This window comes from Globicephala melas, chromosome 9, assembly GCF_963455315.2.
Source record: "Globicephala melas chromosome 9, mGloMel1.2, whole genome shotgun sequence".
NCBI lineage: Eukaryota > Metazoa > Chordata > Mammalia > Artiodactyla > Delphinidae > Globicephala > Globicephala melas.
This window is the reverse complement of record NC_083322.1, coordinates 70688630-70709021: the sequence shown is the minus strand read 5'-3', so window position 1 is coordinate 70709021 and position 20392 is coordinate 70688630. Positions and strand designations below refer to the sequence as shown.

Genomic DNA, 20392 nt, shown 5'->3' with positions numbered 1-20392 from the left:
TCCTAAGCATTGCTCCAAAGGCCAAGCGATGTCAGAGGGTAGGTAGGGGCTATATCTTGACACCTAGGATACTAGTACACCCTGACTAAATGCTCAGTGTAATTGAACTGAACTCTCTCAGTGCATTATTAACCATGCAAATCCTCTTGAAGTTCTGAACTATGCATGTATCTAAATTAATTAAGAATCTCAAATCCGGGATACCTAATTTTAAAATGTGGATATTCAGATATGTTTATTGCCTTGGACAAGTCACTTTGACTCATGGAAGTTGCTGTTAATTCAGCTGGGAATTTAGGCAAAAGTCCTCATTGCAAATCAGTTGCAGAATATAATTTTTATTCTTCTGTTTCTTTTCAAATATTCTTCACTAATTTTAAAGCCTGAACAATATTAGGAATACTGACTTAAATATAATTAAAGATAATTGTTAAAATTTGAACGCATCAATTAAAGAAATTAAAAATATCTTTGACCTTGAAAGAAAGACTAAAATATTGGGAACAAGTCTTGAAGTAATTGAATGTTTTAACCACTGTCCTTTCTGTGAAACCAAAACTAAACTAAAATATTCTCGTTCAAAATATCAAATGAAATATTTTCTTCTTCAACAACAAATTCACAATGAAAGATTTAGAGATTTTGCAAGATGAAAAAAAGCACATTAAATATATTCATGAACAAAAAAAGCTTGATTTAAAATCACAGTTTGTCAGCCAAGTTAGGGTTAAAATAATTCAATAATAATTGTCTTGAGTTTCTACTAACAAGGTAGTAACAAACTAACTAAAAATTTCTGATTAGAAAATGATAACATTCTCAACCCAATATTAAACCACGAAGAGCAGCAGCTCTTCTTCGTATCCTCAATATTTTTTTTCCGCTTTCCCAAGGCCAAAATGTCATCATTCTTTTTTAGAGAAAATCAAAGCCAAATGGTAAAAATGCAAAGATTTGGTTAAACAAACAGTCAGAATTTCAGTGGTTTTATCTGCAGCATGCGGAGCAACCAAACAAAGCCAAGATATTGTCCATCTCTTTGACAGACAAAGAGCCTCAGAGGTCCAGAGTGACATGCCCGAAGGCTGGCACGTGATTTGGCTAATTAAATTAAATAGCAGGAAACAGCTTTTCCATATGCCATGGCCTGGCCACACACAAACTGTAACAGTAAATCTTTTATATTAGTCAAGGAAAATGTAACCATTAAAAAATATACAGTACCAACACACCATCCAAGAATCAGAAGTTGCATATCCACATAAACTCCCTGGGCCTGGACTTTAACGCCAAATGCCCAAGAACTTCCTAATTCACTTTAGGAGCTATCGAAAAGCCCATGGTAATTAAAAAGGATGAAAAAGAAACCCCCCTAAGGTTTACCAACATTTTTACTTTAGCCAATATTCTGATTGCTTTAAGGACACATTTCTACACAAAAATAAATCAAAACCTCAATACTTCTGAATCAGAGTTAAAATTAAATCTATTGCTCATTTTCCACCAATTTTATATCCTCCCTCCCCATCACACAACTGAAATTAGGAGATCTATTGAAAAAGGAATAGAGCCTTTGGAGTCTCTTCAGAAAACTCTTATTCCATGCTTGCCACAATTTCTCACCCAATACCATAATTTTCTCTAAGTTTGCCATTGAGTTCTAGGCTTTTGTTCAAGACAATGATCTAATAAGATTATAGTATAATCTTTAACAACAAAAACACACTCAATTTATTGGGATTCAATATTATGCAGAAAAAAAGAAATGGGGGGGTCAGTTGGGGAAAGGGAGGCAAGGAGGGAGTGAGGGAGGGTGAGAGGGGTAGAACTAATTCTTTAAACTGAGGTTTGAAAGGTTTTTGAAACTTAGTTGGTATTATTATTTTTTAGTTGGTTTATTCTATGTAATCGTAGGATGCCAAAACTCCTCTAATATACATGGGTTAGCAATGCCCATTCAAACTATATTTGTGTATATATGCCAAAAATAGATAAGAAATTATTAACAATTGTTCCCCCATGTATGCCTTCAAAATTAAGAATTGAGTGTAAAGACAGCCAAAATTCAAGAAATTCAAAGCCTAAGAGAAAATAGTCAAGCCACATAGAAGAACTGACTTGATAGAAGCCAGTAAGTGACCAGCTTCTAAAGTGAAGCCAAGGCCTAAGAGTGAGCTAAAGCAGCTCTTTCCCCCTCCCCAAGATAGTTGTATTTATCTCTTCATACCTTTACTGAGTCCCATCCTCCCTTTTCCATCCCCATCCCTGCCCCAGGGCCCTAGGCTAAGATTGATAACTCCCTAGGGTCATTCATCCCTGTAAACATCTAGGACTGTTCACTAGAGGCCCAGAGTTCACCAATTAGTGAGAGAGAAAAACCAGGATTAGAGTCAAGGCTACTATATACCTGCACCAACAAAACTTAAAAACAAGTCTTGAAAAGGTTTAAGCGATCAATATTGTTTAAAGAAAGACAAATTTAAATTATCTGACATCTAATGAAAATTTACTACACAGTAAATGGTGTAGGACGACAAGAACAATATTCAAGAGAAAAATTAAGCAGCAGTAGCAGACACAGAAATGGCAGAGAATAGAATGAGCAGAAACAGACTTTAATAAAACAAATACATATAAATATGCTCAAGGATTTAAAAGAAAACATAAATATAATGAGGAGGTAAATGGAAAATATATACAAGAACCAAATGAAACTTCTAGATCTGAAAAACGCAATGTCTTAAATGAACAATTTATTGGGTGTGACTAAAAGAAGTTTATTTACCAGGAAGAAAAGATAAGTACAGCAACAGAAACTACACAAATAGAGAGAGAATAAAGAATAAGAAAAAAATGTACCGAGACTTAGAGACCTGTGAGACAGTGCCAAGCAGTCTATCCTGGGTGTAACCGGAGTCCCAAAAGAAAGTGAGTGAAAATAATATTATAAAAAATAATGCCTGATATTTTCCAAAATTAAAAAATAATGCAAATCCACAGATACAAGCTCAGTGAACAATAGCAGGATACAAACAAAGAAAACAGCATTGAGGCAAATTATAATCAAGTTGTGGAAAACCAGTGATAACAAGAAAATCTTAAAAACAAGCAGAAGAAAAAATACACTATCTGACTTCAAGACTTGCTATAAAGCAACATTAATCCAGATTCTGTGATCTTGGTGTAGAGTTAGACATATAGATCAGTGGAATAAAGGAAAGAGTTCAGAAGTTTGCTCACATATATATGTTCAATTGCTTTCTAACAAAGGCATGAGAATAATCCAAAGTTCAATTGATTTCTAACAAAGGCATGAGAATAATTCAAAGGAACATGATAATCCTTACAAAAACTGGTACGGAAAACTTTGGTTACCTATATAATATAATGAATCTCAACCTTTTTTTAGTTCATACACAAAGTTGTATGGCTCAAAATGTTTCTTTGCCCTATATGTAAAAACTAAACTAGAACGAGAAAATATAAAAGCAAATCTTTCTCAGATAGGACATAAAGCACTAACCATAGAAGAAAAAATTGACAGAATGGGACATACCAAAATTAAAACACTCTACTCTTCAAAACAAAAGACAAGCTATAGGTTTAGGTAAAAATACTTGCAACATATACATCTATAAATGGATTGTATCCTGAATATATGTTACTCCCATACCCAATAACAAAAAGACAGATGCTCCAAGCAAACAACATGCAACATAGCTGAATCAACAGTTTAGCAAAGAAGCTCTGCAAATGGCCAATAAACACATGAAAAGATGGTCAACATCATTAGACATCAGGAAAACACAAATTAAAACCACAGTGAGAATACACTACACATCCACTAGAACATATAAAGTTAAAAAAAATCTGACAGTACCAAGTGTTGGCAACAGGAACCCTCATACATAGCTGACGACACTGTAAAATACCCCATCAAAAAATTCTTTGGCAGTTTTTTATAAAGCTAAACATATACTTAACATACCAATCAGTAATTCTACTGCTAGGTATTTACCCAAAAGAAATAAAGCAACTGTTTACCAAACCTTGAATATAATATTCATAGCAGCTTTATTTATAATTGTCTATACCTGGAAATAACTAAATTTCCGTCAATGAATGAACAAATCGTGTCATGTCCATACAATGGAACACTATTCAGCGATTAAAAAAAGACCGTATTACTGATACACACATGCATGGATGTCAGAAGTATTTTCTGACTGAAAAAAAAAAATTGAAAATATCACAGAACCTTTTTATATAATTCATTTATATGAAATTCTAGAAAAATCAAAACTAATGCACAGTGCCAGAGAACAGACGAAGGATTGCTTGTGGCTGAGTGGAGAGTGGGGGTGAAGGGTTGAGTAAAAAGGAGCAAGAGAGAACTCTTTAGTGTGCTATTCTACACCTAGATCGTGGTGTACACATTTGTCAAAATTCATCAAATGTACATATATAAGTAGATTTTTGTATGTAAATTATACTTCAAATAAAATAGATTAAAAAACCAATATGGTTTAGGCAGTTAAAGTAACCAAAGTAAAATCTCATTTCAAAAATTTAATCCAAATTATGATGGAAAAAAAATCCAGACCTTTAGAAGTGGAACATTTTTTAAATCTCCAGGAAAGCCTCTTTCTGGGCGGGGAAAAAAAACCCCAGCTTTTTAAATCTGCTTCCCTATCTAAAAGAGTATTATTATATTGATCTATGACAAAGGAGGCAAAGATATACAATGGAGAAAAGACAGTCTCTTCAATAAGTGGTGCTGGGAAAACTGGACAGCTACACGTAAAAGAATGAAATTAGAACACTCTCTAACACCATACACAAAAATAAACTCAAAATGGATTAGAGACCTAAATGTAAGACCGGACACTATAAAACTCTGAGAGGAAAGCATAGGAAGAACACTCTTTGACATAAATCCCAGCAAGATCTTTTTGGATCCACCTCCTAGAGTAATGGAAATAAAAACAAAAATAAACAAATGGGACCTAACGAAACTTAAAAGCTTTTGCACAACACAGAAAACTCTGAACAAGATGAAAAGACAACCCTCAGAATGGGAGAAAATATTTGCAAACAAATCAACGGAAAAAGGATTAATCTCCAAAATATATAAACAGCTCATGCAGCTCAATATTAAAAAAACAAACAACCCAATTAAAAAATGGGCAGAAGACCTAAACAGACATTTTAGGCCATCTGTATGTCTCTCCAAAGGAGACATACAGATGGCCAAGAAGCACATGAAAAGCTGCTCAACATCACTAATTTAGTAGAGAAATGCAAATCAAAACTACAATGAGGTATCACCTCACACCAGTTAGAATGGGCATCATCAGAGAATCTACAAAAAACAAATGCTGGAGACGCTGTGGAGAAAAGGGAACCCTCTTGCACTGTTGGTGGGAATGTAAATTGATACAGCCACTATGGAGAACAGTACAGAGGTTCCTTAGAAAACTAAAAATAGAACTACCATACGACCCAGCAATCCCACTACTGGGTATATACCCAGAGAAAACCATAATTCAAAAAGACACATGCACCCCAATGTTCATTGCAGCACTATTTACAATAGCCAGGTCATGGAAGCAACCTAAATGCCCATCGATAGACGAATGGATAAAGAAGATGTGGTATATATATACAATGGAATATTACTCAGCCATAAAAAGGAATGAAATTGGGTCATTTCTAAGACGTGGATGGATCGAGAACCGGCATACAGGGTGAAGTAAGTCAGAAAGAGAAAAACAAATATCATATATTAATGCATAAATGTGGAACCTAGAATGGGTTCCACAGATGGTACAGATGAACTAAAATGGTACAGATGAACTTTTGCAGGGCAGAAATTGCAGGGCAGAAATTGAGACACAGATGTAGAGAACAAATGTATGGACACCAAGGGAGGAAAGTGGCGGGCGGTGGTGGTGGTGGTGGGATGAATTGGGAGATTGGGATTGACATGTAAACACTGATATGTATAAAATAGATAACTAATAAGAACTTACTGTATAAAAAATAAATAAAATAGAATTCAAAAATTAAAGAAAAAAGAGTATTATACTGAAGTACAACTAACCACTGTACATAAAGCTGTAAGATATATAAAAATACTTAAAAATGTGTATAAGGTAAAGAAAATAAAAAATCAAGGAATCAAGTTGGATATTTTCACGAGTTTGTCAGGCCATTCAAGCAATAAAATAAAAATCAAACCATTTAAAATATGCACCAGAAAATTAAATGTTACATTTACTTTAATTCATAAGGTATAAATAAAAAAAGGGATTTGCTAGCACCACCATCATGACCAAAACATACCTAAGCTACTAAAAATATAGTGTTAAGTCATCTTTATCATGTTAAATGAAAGTAATAGAGAGGACTACTGACTATTCAACGTTAGCAAGCAATTCACTTAAGATCAAGAAATCATTGCAGGATTTCTTGTTCCACGATGGAATGAATTTAGCATTCAGCAAACTGGAGACAATAGAAACCCCCTCTTGCCCCCTCCCACACCAAAGGAAAATGCTCTCAGAGCATTTTGTTAAAAAGCAAAGACACAGAAATTTCACTACTCTTGTTTCTTTCATGCTACCTCAAAAAAGACACAGCCCAGTGAAAATGTGAGAAGAGAATCTGTCCTGTAGGCTACTGGCAAGGCAGACTTTCAGAGTTTTGTTTCCTGGTGCTGATAATGGGGTGGAAATTAACGGTAGAGGAGAGCTGGGCATAGACAGCTTATCCGAAGACCCTCCCTTGATCAATATATTTTCTTAATACACTCTTTGGCACGAAGATCATGTGGGTCATTTTTACCTAGAGTTGATTTAAATTTGATGAATCCTTCGTTGAAATCTGAAGAAAAAAATCTGGGGTTCTTTTTACGGGAGATAAAAGGAGACAGATTGAAAGGGGATGAGAGGAAGAAGAAAAGTCATGTACTCACAGGGTCTCCCAAAGAACAATCCAAACTGGGTATTGCCCGACGAGTCATGAAAGGGTTGCAGTTCAATCACTTAAATTCTGGACTGTTTACTCGCAGTCCTTGGGACAGGGAAGGGCAATCCAAGCAGCCTCCTGCAGGGACCTACGCTGTATATTTATTGCCATTTTTTGAGTGTGCTGGGACATGGAAAACGTGGGGAAGTATTGTTCTCTGCTTTTTTATTTACTGAAGAGAAAGTTATGCATTATTAAAAAGTGAAACTGAGTGTGAGGTAGGTTCCTGCCAAGGAGAAGAAAGTAACTAAAGTTCCAAGAAGGTCTTAGTAATGTTATTAATAGTGATATTACTAGCTTTTGCTAATTTTTATTCTGCTTCAATTTTGCTAGCACACATTGGTATTTACACAGACTAACCCATCTAAATCTCTTAACACCCTAATAAATATTACAATTGTTAATCACGTTTAACAAACCAGTAAACTGAGGCTTGGCAAAATTAAGTAATTTGGAGGTGGAGTTGCTGGTAGATGAAGTTAGGGTTGGAACTCCTTCAGTCAGTCTATAGAATCAGCATTGTCACCACTAGGCAGTGACACCTATAATGTAATTTCACACATGGATCTCAAAGACAATGAGAAATGCCACTGTTCAAGTTTTTTGTATACGTAGTCAAAACAACACAATTTCCAGGTTCAGAAATAGTTTTCCTTAATTAAATATGCATAAAGATGAGGTTGATTTACTCTCTAAGATTAGTACGAATCATTTTGTTTTCTTTCCAAGCTCCAACTTTCAAAAATTATATAGATTACATGGATATAGAAAAAATAATGCAGGTATACCTCATTTTACTGTGCTTCACTTTACTGCACTTCGAAGATAGTGTATTTTTTACAGATTGAAGGTTTGTGACAACTGTGCCTCAAGCAAGTCTACTGGCGCCATTTTTTTTGACAGCTTTATTTTTAAATTAAGGTATGCACATTTTTTTGACATAATGCTATTGCACACTTAATAGACTATAGTGTAAACATAACTTTTACATGCACTGGGAAACCAAAAAATTCATGTGACTCACTTTATTGTGATACTTGCTTTATAGCAGTGGTCTGGAATTGAAGCCACAATATCTCTCATATGCCTGTATTATAAAGAGCCCATGAAAATTGAGATATTGTATTTTTATCTAAAAATGTGTGTCAGATAGTATAATAGAAGTAATAAAGATTGATATAGAATACAAATTATGAAAAACAATTAGTAAGGTTTGAGTAATATCAAATAATAAATTCATCAAGAAAAATATTTCCACCATTTACCCCTAGTTGAAAATGAAAATTAAACAGTAACAATTATTACTAGAGCCACCTTAAAGAAAATGTTACTAATGGAGACATTCAGCACAAGAAATAGTCCAACAAGTAAAAAATGAGTCTACATTTCATATTAGAAAACAAAAGTGAACCTGTAATCATAATAGGGAAGAAAATGTCCTTTAGCCATTAAGGAATCTGAATAAGAGAAATGTAAAACAAAAATCATTCAAATGGCATTTAATTGAGAACTTCATAGGTTCCTTGTGTGGTTCCAGGAACCCTGATATTTTCCCTGGCTTCAAAAGGCAAAAGGTAATAATGAAAGAAAAAACTGCATGACAAATTGTATGGAACTGATTTCTAAGTTGACTGAATAATTCAGGCGGGTTAGAGAAATCAGAGATGGCATAAAGGAGAAAGCAAAGAAAGGTTTGAAAAAGGAAGTTAAGCGCTTTCCAGATAGTGAAAAAAGCTTGATGAAACTCATGCAATTGGAATCCCAAGTTGGAAATTTGCTTTGCATGGAAAGTGATTAAGTTAGATTGGGAGGGATAAGTGCCTGGTCAGAATATAAAGGTCGAATTATGAGGACTGAAGTTCCATGATAACATTTAGATAAAGATATTAGGAAGATATTACTGTATGTTCTGCCATAGAGAATGGGAAAGTGGTATCGGAATTTCACAATATGTTAACTGAATTAGTGTAAAGAGGACACTGATGTGGAAGGAAGCCCTTGCAATGATAAAAAAAAAAAATAAATCGTTTTAGTATTAATTATGTTAGTGACTAGGGAAAGCAGAGCCAAAGAGAGAGTGAAGAGATATGATGGCTGGAAATCAGAAATAGGAATACCAACTGCTTATAAGAGATAAAGAGGAGATGATCAAGGGTGGCTTCATGATAATCCATCCCAGAGTCTAAATGGTGGTTCCAAAGACAGAAATGGAAGAGTGAGAAAAAACAGCACATTTTACAGAGGATGAACTTTTACTAACTTTGAGATGAGAGTGGAGCAATGAGTGTACTGTCTTTAAGACTGACAGTATTAACAAAACACGTGATAGACTTTGAGTTGTCTTTAAGGTAAAAAAAGAAAGATATCTTTAAACCTTTAAACCATTAACATGCCACAGATCTCTTCTAACACAACATTTTATACCTTTATGTTAGACTAAATTACAGCAATAGAAAGATACTGGCAAGAGCAAATACTCATTTGTTCACATTTTATAGCCTACCTATTTCCGAAATGATGTAGTGAGATCTGTCTATTAACATGAGAGGAAGATGATCTAAAAGCAGTGGTGTACAACATTAATGTAATGTGAGCCCCAAATGTAAGCTACATATATAATCTTAAATTTTCTAATAGCCACATTAAAGAGGTAAAAGAAAGCAAGTAAGATTAATTTTAATAATGTTATATAACATATTTAAAATATACTATCTTTTAATATGTAATGAATATATATCATCATTACTTAAGTATTAATATATTTCTATACTATGTCTTTGAAATCTGGTGTTTATTTTACGCTAAAGCATATCTCAATTCATACCAGTCACATTTTAAATTCTCACTAGCTACATGTTGCTACCAGTTTGAAAGTACAAATACACAGTTCTTTACAGAAATTCTGTCAACAGAGGAACAAAGATCAAAGACTTGAACGTAATAACTTCAACATACAATTTAAGTGCAACGTAGACATAAGTAAAAATGAGTAACCAGGGCAGAATTTTAAAGCCACATAAATGAAGAAAAATAACTTTGATTTTAGCTTTTAAAGATCACCAGAAAAAATAAAAAGCATTTCTTAACGGAAAAATAAACTTAGTATTTTCCTCAGTTTATATTAGCTATATTAAACATCAAGATTGTAGCATTTAATTGAGAAGAAAAAAAAAAGAAGCACCATCAAAAGCTAGAAGGCAACAAGAGACAACATCAGGAACGGTGGAAAAGCAAGACCAAAATCAACTAGGAATGAGGAAAATGAAGATGATGGATGAGCAAGTGGAGTTCGTTAATCAGTAAGTTCTTATCTCTTTAAAAATAACACAAAAGCATGGAGGAATATTTTAAAATGTACATAACTCAAAACAGATCAAAGACCTAAAAGTAAGTTATAAAATTATAAAATACTTGGAAGGAAACATAGGTGCACTGGATTGTGACACTGGATTAAGCAAACATATTCAAAACAAAAGAAAAAATAGATGAATAGACTTCAACAAAATTAAAAATGTTTGTGCATCAAAGGACACTATCAAGAAGATGAAAAGACAACCCACGGGATGGGAGAAGATACTTGCAACTCATATAGCTGGTAACGGTCTAGTATCCAGAATATATTTAAAATCTCTTACAACTCAACAGTAAAAAAGACAAACAAGCCAATTAAATAATGGGCAAGAGACCTGAATAGACAGTTCTCTAAAGAAGATAAGCAAATATCAGCAAATATCCAATAAATAAATGAAAAAAATGTTCAACATCATTAGTCATTAGCGAAACAGAAATCAAAACAACAATGATCATTTCACATCCACTAGGATGGCAACAATTTAAGGAAAAAAAAAGGAAAATAACAAGTGTTAGAGAAGATGTGGAGAAACTGGAACGCCTCATAGATTGCTGGTGGGAATATAACAGCCACCGTGGAAAACAATTTAGCAGTTCCTCAAAACTTAAACAGACTTACCAGATAACCCAGCAATTTCACTCCTAGCTATATACCCCAAAACACTGAAAACATGTTAAAATAAAAATCTGTACACGAATTTTCAGAGCAGCATTACTCGTAATACACAAAAAGTGAAAACCACCCAAATGTCCATCAGCTGATGAATGGATAAACAAAACATAGTATATTCATACAACAGAATATTGTCCAGTCATAAGAAGTACTAATACACGCTGTAATGTGGAGGAACCTGAAAATATTATGCAAAGTCAAAGAAGCCAGACACAGACACATAAAAGGCCACATAATGTATGATTTCATTTATATGAAAATGTCCACAAAAGGAAAATCCATAGGAACATAAAGTAGATTAGTGGCTGCCAGGGGTTGGAGGAGTGGGGGATGAAGAGTGTCCACACTTAACTGGTACAGAATTTCTTTGAGCTGATGAAAATGTTGTGGAATTAGGAAGTAGTGATGGCTGCGCATCATCGTGAAAATACCAAAACCCACTGAATTGTACACTTTAAAATGGATAAAATGGTGCATTTTATGTTATATGAGTTTTATCTCAATAAAAAACACAAAAACAAAAAACAACATACCACAGTAGCTCAGAAATTCTGAGAAAAAATAATTTGCCACGTCTTGGCAAACTCCATAATAGACTAGGAAATTATTCTATTAGAAGAGAGAAGCAAAACAGACAAACACTATCAAAGAAGTAATAGCAGTAAATACAGTAACCTATATTTATACTACAACTATACTTGATCTATAATTAACATGCAGGTGAAATATACAAGAAACACAAGACAGTCTTACGAAAACAATGAATCAGAGAATCAAAGAATCTTAGGTAAAAACTATTAAAAATCAAGACATATTTTGAGAAGTGGTTTAGGGCCCTTGGCCATCTCCAGAGCACTGTTTCTGAATCAGACTCTCCCAAAGGGCTTGAAAAATGTAGATTGCTGGGCTCCCAGTCAGTACAACAGGATCAGAACCTCTGCGGGTGTGGTCAGGAATCTCAATTGTCAACATCTTCCCTCAAGACAATTTTTATGCACTTTTCAATAGGAAAACCACTTAGGAGGTCTAGAACTCAAGACAAACATCCTTATTTATTTATTTTTTTTACAATACTATATACAGACTATTTTATGTCAAAGTGACTATCAGGTGCATCCTTGATACGTCAAAAAAGTTTTTAAAGGCAGTGTCCTGACTGCTTAGAAATTGAAGTCTCCTCCCCTTCGCTGGGGAATGAAGGTAAGAAGTGGCAAGGGAGAGCTGTGAGCTGGTTGAAATCTTGTCTCTTTCACTCTCCCCAAAAGTTAATTCCAAGTGCAGTCACTGTTTCACCCCATCTCAGGACTGGCTCTGGTCAGAAAAAAAGGGACTCACAAATTCTCATGATTCTAAACAGTTGAACATAATGTACAAGAATTAGATTGCTCATCTGTGAATTAGAATAAAAAAAGAGTCCTGATCTCCTAACTTACAGCAATGACTGAAAGAGAAAATGGATTCAAAACAGTTTGGAAATGCAAAGAGAGAGAGCGAGACTTGGACATGTAAGAAGAACTGTTGCACAAATACAGCTCAGTGGTAGAGGCTGAGAACAAGGGCTTCAAACTGGAGCTAGACTGTCACTAACTGGGTGACCTTGACCTGATTTGACTTCTCTGGGCCCCAGCGCCCTCATCTCTACAATGAGACAATAATATCTACCCTGTAAGGTTGTTGTGAGGACTAATGCTTTAAAAGATGTAAAGTGCTTATAACAATACCTAGTACATTACATATTTGCAATAGTTAAAAGTCTTTTTGTAAATCAAGATGGTCCCCCAAAGTTGCATTTTCTACACCCTACAGTTTATAAGCCTTAAAGAAGTTACTTTAAATGAGAATAGAGACCTTTTAAAACCTAGATAGATTAGTTCTGTAAAGTCACACTCCCAATATCTTGCTTCATTTGCCTGACTTCTTTGATTGCCTGCACACACCCACCCCTTACCTTCCCTTTAAAATCCAGTTGGAGGAATGATCAATAATAAAGGGGATGGTAATCTACCTCTCAAACTCCTTCTCTAGTATCTCTAAGTCCCTGATTATAAATGCTTATAATTTGTACACCTGGATTATTTATCATTGTTCACCCATAATTATACACCCACAATTGTATATTTCCATTAGTGGAAAAAAAATCACAAAGGAATGCCAAATTAAAAAAAATGCTGTTGTCCTCCTATATATCCGTTGAGTACCAGGCTTCAAGAAAATGTTTAGCGTCTGAATTCCTTTTTAACATACTTTAGAAAAAAAGAAGTATGAAGCAACATAAAAATTTCTTAAAAACTGTCTTTCTTAGAACTATGAAAAGTAGCAGTCTCCATTTCAGCAGCCACCTTCACCAGGGAGAAGGCAGCTCTTGACTATCAGAAGAGGAAATCTAATGGTTATTCATTTCAGGTCCTGGCAAAAACTATTTTTCTGAAGAAGAAGTTTCTAATATTGATGCAGTTATCAGTCCCTGTACATTTTGGAAATCAGACACACAGTATAAAATCATTATCTAATTGATTCTTCCAACTCTTTTTTGAGGATCTCTAGTACCAAGTTAATTTTGTAATTTTACCGTCCTAAGGCAATTTTCAGGAAATTATGACTAGCATCAATGGTATTTCCACAATTCTGACCAAATTATCTAGTTTACAGCACTATGGAATGATAATCCATTTCATAATGCTCAATGATATTAGCTCCAGAATTAGAGTAGCTTTACCTCATGTGACACTATTGAAGTTTAAAGAGAATCAAAGAATATAAAACAAATATTTTTAACCTATTGAACCAAATACACAGTAACACATTATGAAGTACTGACTAGTAAGTTTTGCTTGCAACTGACCAGAAAAGGAAAAGGAACCCTTGGATGTATATGGTCCGGTTCCCTTCACTTGAGTCAGGCTCCTTATTCTTCACACTACTATTATAATAATTGTTTCCATATAAGGGGAGGTCATTTAATTACTCTTTTCTCTTTAAATTTATGTACTGTCACTTTATACTTGTAGGTCAGGTCCTTACTGTAATAGATATAACTATTATGATACACAGAAAATTATTCATTTTAATATTTTATTGAGTGCTTGACATATTCAAGGGATTATATTAACCTTTTTAAAAATAATTTTTTAAGTTGAGCAAAGTTAGGAACTGATATCTATTTATATAAAATTTTATATTTAGAAGTTGACATCAAAGATGATAACATACGAAAAAGGCCACGCGGGGAAAATAAAACTGCAACAAATTTTACATGTGTTTGCTATGTGACAATGGCTGATGTAAACAGGTTAAAGTCACTATTGCTGAATTTATTATTTTTAATGGCATTAGAAGTAACTGCTCGAAAGATCTTTATTTTCTTGTTTCAACAAAGAATGGCAATATATTTTGGTATATGAGACCTAGTGCATGAGCTTCAAATTCGATTAAATATATCAAGTTTACACAAAGCCATATGTATGAAAGGGGATCTTTTAAAAAAAACTTTATTTGAGAAAGGAAGAGACTTATAACAGAAGGCAAGAAGAGAAACATACAAACAATATATTTACAACACAAAACAAGAGATCACCTTCAAGGGTGTAAATTATAATAAATACAGTAGATTTTAAAAGAGACATTTATCAATTAGCTCTAAGATTATTTAAGTCCAGCTTTCCTTTTCACTGGTTCCAGGTAGTTTCTTGATTAAATTCAAAGACTATCAAATTCAAACAATTAACGTCCACCAACTGTACTGATGAAGCTCTCTCAAATGACATTATAAAAAATAGGGTTTTTTTTTTGTTTGTGATTACATATCTTTGCAGTAATATTATACAAAAGCCTGCTCAGCCACATGTTCCTCCCCAAATAAAATGTATTTTAAAAGATGCACTATCCCTTTTTTATGAGATTGAAAAAAGACTTTAAAGAAAATGTATATTTATGAGATGGGAAAAATAAACAATTTTATCTTAGGAATGTCATATTTTTAATGCAAAACAACTGACAAAAAGTCATTTTAATCTGAAGGAATATACTAACCAAAATATGTTGGTAGTAGGAAGTGTTGCCTATTACAGCTATTTGTCAAATTATCAGGACTTTCATTATATGGAAATGTTTTAAACTTTCTAACTTCTAGTTATGTTAATTTAATTTGAATGGAGACTTTTTAAAAAAGGATAATGTATCTTTAGCAGTAAGCTTTTTTAAGAAATATTTTAAAATGTCACAGCAAAATGTAAACAACACGTGCCAGTAACATACAGTTGTACAAGGTCTACATTTGGCAAAACTGCTATATCTCCTTTGAAACAGGATACTACACCTTAAAATGCCTTGGATTTAGAAATATAAATATTTTAATAGAAAAAAACCTCACAAAGATTCTAGGTCAATTTGGATTATCCATATTAAAGGGGTCTTAATACAACGAATCTTTAACTAGCTTAACAAAAGTAAACCTATAAAACAAGGTAAACATATCAAAAGGGAGTATGAAGGAAATGTTCCAGTGAAAAGCTTCCTTAACAATTTCCCTACTTGTGGTGTTATTTTCTTAGACAATAAATCAATTCATAGAGTGCCCTTTAAAAACAGAGAGAGTAAAACACTATCCTCCGTTTTTTTTTTTTTCCCTACATTCCTCAGTACATGAATCACTTGGACTTCCTGTTTCCACAAGGCATTTCCTGTTCGGCCTCATAGAATCAGTTTTCTGTAGAACAGCAGGAACCTGACAAAGAACTGACTTAAATAAACAGTCTACTGTTGCCTTCAAAGTTGTTTGCATTTCATAACATCAAAGGACATAGTCCTTCTGAAGGTGCATTATGTACAAGTAGATTCTTTTGTTAAACCTAACTTTCCTAATTTTTTATTTGCCAAAATGGTATCGTATATGCCATGTCATTATGGAATTATATTAAAGAGATCCTAGTGACAATGATTATCAAACATGATACACCTTCTTCTTTTAAACACGATTTTGACTTCATATCAGATAATAATCACACCGTTACTATGTTTTCCACAACTGTAGATACAATACAGTATCTGATTGGACCATAATGCTGCACATTACTTCTTGCCAACATTTGCATCTGCTTCATTTGATCTTTTTCAATAAACAATGTCATCAAATAACACAGGATAAAAATGAAATGAGCAGTACTAGGTGAGACATAATGTAATATTTAAAATAGTGCTGTGCTGTACTTTGCATCTATATATTTAAAACCACCTCTATTCCTAAAATTTTCAGTTGCAATCTATACAATAACCTAGGACTACTGGCATAGTAACCAGAACATTTCACTTAACAAAAAAAGAGAGAGGAAGGAAGGGCTGACTACCTTTAACAGGGTTCAAGACTGTAGTATGATACATTATGTACAACAATGTGAAAATTGAATTCTGCATATCAAAAAAATCAAGAACTAATAGAATGTTTCATTGACCAGACTGGGAAACTATATCCAGCAGTCACTGATCTCAACAGATAAACTAAAAACAACAGTGATTTCGTTTTCCTTAGAAGTAACTGGTGGGGCAGGCTTTGGGATGAATTAAAACCCTATTACTTGGATACTGATGTAGTATAATTTTAGTGTAACAGGTATTTCCTTACCAGTAGAGTTTCAATGAAACCTTGATATCTATATAGAGATCAGTATATAGAAAGATCTATATATAGATATATCTGCATTAGAATCCTTAAACACTAAAGTCAAATCATTCAGAGATATAATAGGATAGGAAATTATATCCATTTACCAAAGCCTGCAATGCATTTCATATTCAGATAATGACTTTAATTACAAATCCTGGAGCTAAATCTTTGCCTATTACCTGTTGCATAAAAGCAGCCTGCTCCCCAGATTCCATTTCCTGGATCTGAGCATCTTCATCACTGTCCACTGGTTCCTCCTTGACCTTCACAGCCCCAACTTGTCCCAATGCGTCATCCACACAAGCACTGCTGTCACTCCTAGTGCTGTTGCCACTAGAGGGCGCTCTGTCTTCCTGCATCGCCTGGTCCCCCTGAAGCTCTTCCTCCGCTTCCTCGAGGTGACTGCCTGGTTGCTTCAGTTGTTCAATAGATTTCGAAAGCAGCTAGAAGAGAGTGTTCAGGGGTTCAAAATTCAATAGTTCTTGGTGGTAACAGAGCAGCAATAAACACTTTGATTTCTTATGACTCTACTTCAGTACACTCTGATGTCTAATCTCTGAACATTCCTTTCAGAATGAATTTGTATGCAACAAACTTCCTCAGTAGTACTAAATCTGAAGCAGTCCCATCAATTCCATATTGTATTGGTGTCCTAGACAGGGAATGAAGTCTTTAAGTGGTTTTTGAAGCTACATCACTCTTTTGGATAAAAGTAAATAATAAACTTTTTCTATGGAAACCACAAAACTTTCACAATCTCATTTTCCAACAAATGGCAACCACTGTAAAAGGCAGAAGCACAAATGCTAAGAGTTCTTCTTGCCTATTAATTTTCCTATACCTAAATGGTCAAATGATAAAAGACCTTCATATATACTTCTAAAACATGGATATACTGATTTTGAAATCCTGAACTTTAAAAAGATGTGGAATTAAAAAAAAAATTGACAGCACTAAAAATGTTTTATAAACATATCCAAATGTAAATTAAATAACAGGAGAGAGACAAGGAATTCTTTTTAATTTGAAAATTAATAGACCTTTTACCTTGTAAATTAAATCATACTTAATCTTCAGAAGTGTATGAATTATCATTAAAAAAAATAATTGACAACACACCTATCTTAAACAATAGCAAAATGCCATAGTATAAAAGCTCAGTATATGGGGAAAAATTCTCAAGATGATTCCATCTCGTGTAGGCTTTTTGTTTTATTTCACAAGGACCCTATTGACTGATCATCTGCAGATCTTGAACTGCGTTTTCAAGAGTGGTTAGAATTTTCTGCTGAGTCAGTGCCCATGTAAGCAACACATCAATTATTATAATGAGCAGCACGGTTAGAATACCACCACAAAAATCATGAATACAGATTTTTCTATGAAAAATTCACATTTACCTCCCACTCACACCTATGTTTTTAAAACTAAACACATACTGTAGAGTTAGAATACATAAGAACTCAAACTTTGCAGGGTGTCTCTAACCTCTCAGATCATTCCTCCAATGCCCTGCATATGCTGACAAAGCCTTTCAATTTCACTGTAGTAGAATTATCCTGGGAGTTTTCATTCATTTGTTCAACAAATATTTACTGAGTGCCAACTATGTTCAAGACACCCTGCTAGGCACTGGGAAAACAGCCACTGCCCTGCCCTCATGGAGCTTATAGTTTAGAGTGTTAGAAAGGCACCAAATGGATACATAAATTTGTTCTCCTTTTCAAGTGTGGTAAATGAAAAAAAAACAGAAACACAGGGTGTTAAAAGAAAACAACACACTAGTTGGTATAGGAGGGGAAGTGTGGAGTATGAAGGAAGGTTTCACTGAGGAAGGTCTACGTTTAGGCTGAGACATGAAAGATGAAGGATGGACAGGAGTCGTTGGGTGTGTGTAAGGAGTGGAAATCAGGAGCACTTCTGGCAGAAGGCACAGTGTGTGGACTGAAAGAGGAGCCCCATGCGTTTGAGCCATTGAAAGGCCAGTGGGGTTTGAGCACAGGAAGACAGGGAGAGAAAGCTGGAAGACGATTTTGGAGAGGGTAGCACAGTTTATAATATATTTGGGTTGTGAATAAGCTTCTAGAGAAATAAAATATACCTTAGGATAAACCATATATAAGACCTAAACATCACTTATCCTAAACTAGACATGATCAAGCGAAGAGAATACATACCAATCAAAACTCATATCAAAACGAAGAAGGTAAACTTAAATATTAATTTCCTTCGTGCCTACAATCTAACGTCTATTGTTCCTGGACAGTTAGTATAAGGAGAACATTCATCCCACCATGCTTTAAATGTTTTTAGGTACTTTTTAGGAAACTATCTGCAGGACTTTTGTACCAATCGTGAACACTTATCAGCTCTTCTTGTCTTAAATACATAATAAGTTGAACACTGCTGAGATTTTGGAGGAAAGAGACAATGTAATATTCCTGGACTCTGGCTACACAATTGTAAAATTCCATTTAATTGGCTAGGGAAAAAAAACATCTAACACCACAGAAAACGAGCAGGGTTTTAATTGAAAAGCTCCAGTTTTAGCTGGGACACCAGAGATAAGAACATTCGGTGACAAACACCCACTCATTTTTTCAGAGAGAGAGAGAGACAGAGAAAGAGAGAGAGAAAGAAAGAGAGAGACAGAGAGGTCATCAGCCAGGCCTGCAACTTTGACCTCCATCACTAACCTAGGATGACATACAAGAGCAGGTTAGAGGATTTTGTGGGGAGAAGAGATTTACTTAGAAAAAGTACTAGTCAGGTGAAGGAGGCTGCAAGAGCCCCTCAGAAAGACTATCTGCCAGAAGACTGCTGCAATTCATCTTACGGATGGATGTACTGAGCTGTAGAAAGTCCCCCTCTTGCTACCAAAGCTTCGCTGGAAACGTTCACGGGAGCTATAGCTCATCAGAGCTGATGGGACAAGGATACCGGTGGGTCAGAGACGCCTCCACAAGGTGGTCAAACAATCCTGCCCATAAGAGCCTCTGTGAGGGCAAAAGAAAAAAAACTCTATGGGATGTGTGGCCACAGGACAGGAACTAAAGGCCATTCATGAAAGGTCAGCCAGAGAGCACATGACCAGTGTCCAGGAAATGCCACGTCAAAAGTTCCTGCTGGGCTTCCCTGGTGGCTCAGTGGTTCAGAGTCCGCCTGCCGATGCAGGGGACACGGGTTCGTACCCTGGTCCGGGAGGATCCCACATGCCGCGGAGCGGCTGGGCCCGTGAGCCATGGCCGCTGAGCCTGCGCGTCCGGAGCCTGTGCTCCGCAACGGGAGAGGCCACAACAGAGAGAGGCCCTCGTACAGCAAAAAAAAAAAAAAAGTTCCTGCTTCCTGTGGGTGACTCTGCATCTTATCCGGCTTCTGGATGTTTGACTACAGGGAGTATTTAATAACCAAGAGGAAGTTACAGATGCCACCCGCTAAGTAAAAAGACGTTCCTGTTGCTATTTCTCTCCTCAGCTTCAGTTCCAGCGTGGCCTCTCACTGCCTTGACCTCCTAACCTCCAATGGTCTTGTCCTCCACCCTACCTCAGCTCCCAATGACCTGGTCTTCGCTGGTAACTGTACACTCTCCTAAACCTCAATTTCAAACATCATTTCTTTCTTCTGGCTCACCCTCAGAATATTCTGACCCCAATCATTCCTCACCGCTGGAGGGTCTTCCA

The 20392-nt window shown here is 35.1% G+C and overlaps 1 protein-coding gene across 1 annotated transcript in view; it reads right to left on the bottom strand.

The window, feature by feature from the left end:
- The window catches only part of HDAC9 (histone deacetylase 9), an 812002-nt gene that overhangs the window by 375059 nt on the left and 416551 nt on the right, over nt 1-20392 (bottom strand). The window contains exon 13 of the mRNA XM_060304692.2: nt 16892-17155. Within this exon, the coding sequence (XP_060160675.1) occupies nt 16892-17155 (264 nt within the window). The remainder of the gene's footprint in view (nt 1-16891; nt 17156-20392) is intronic.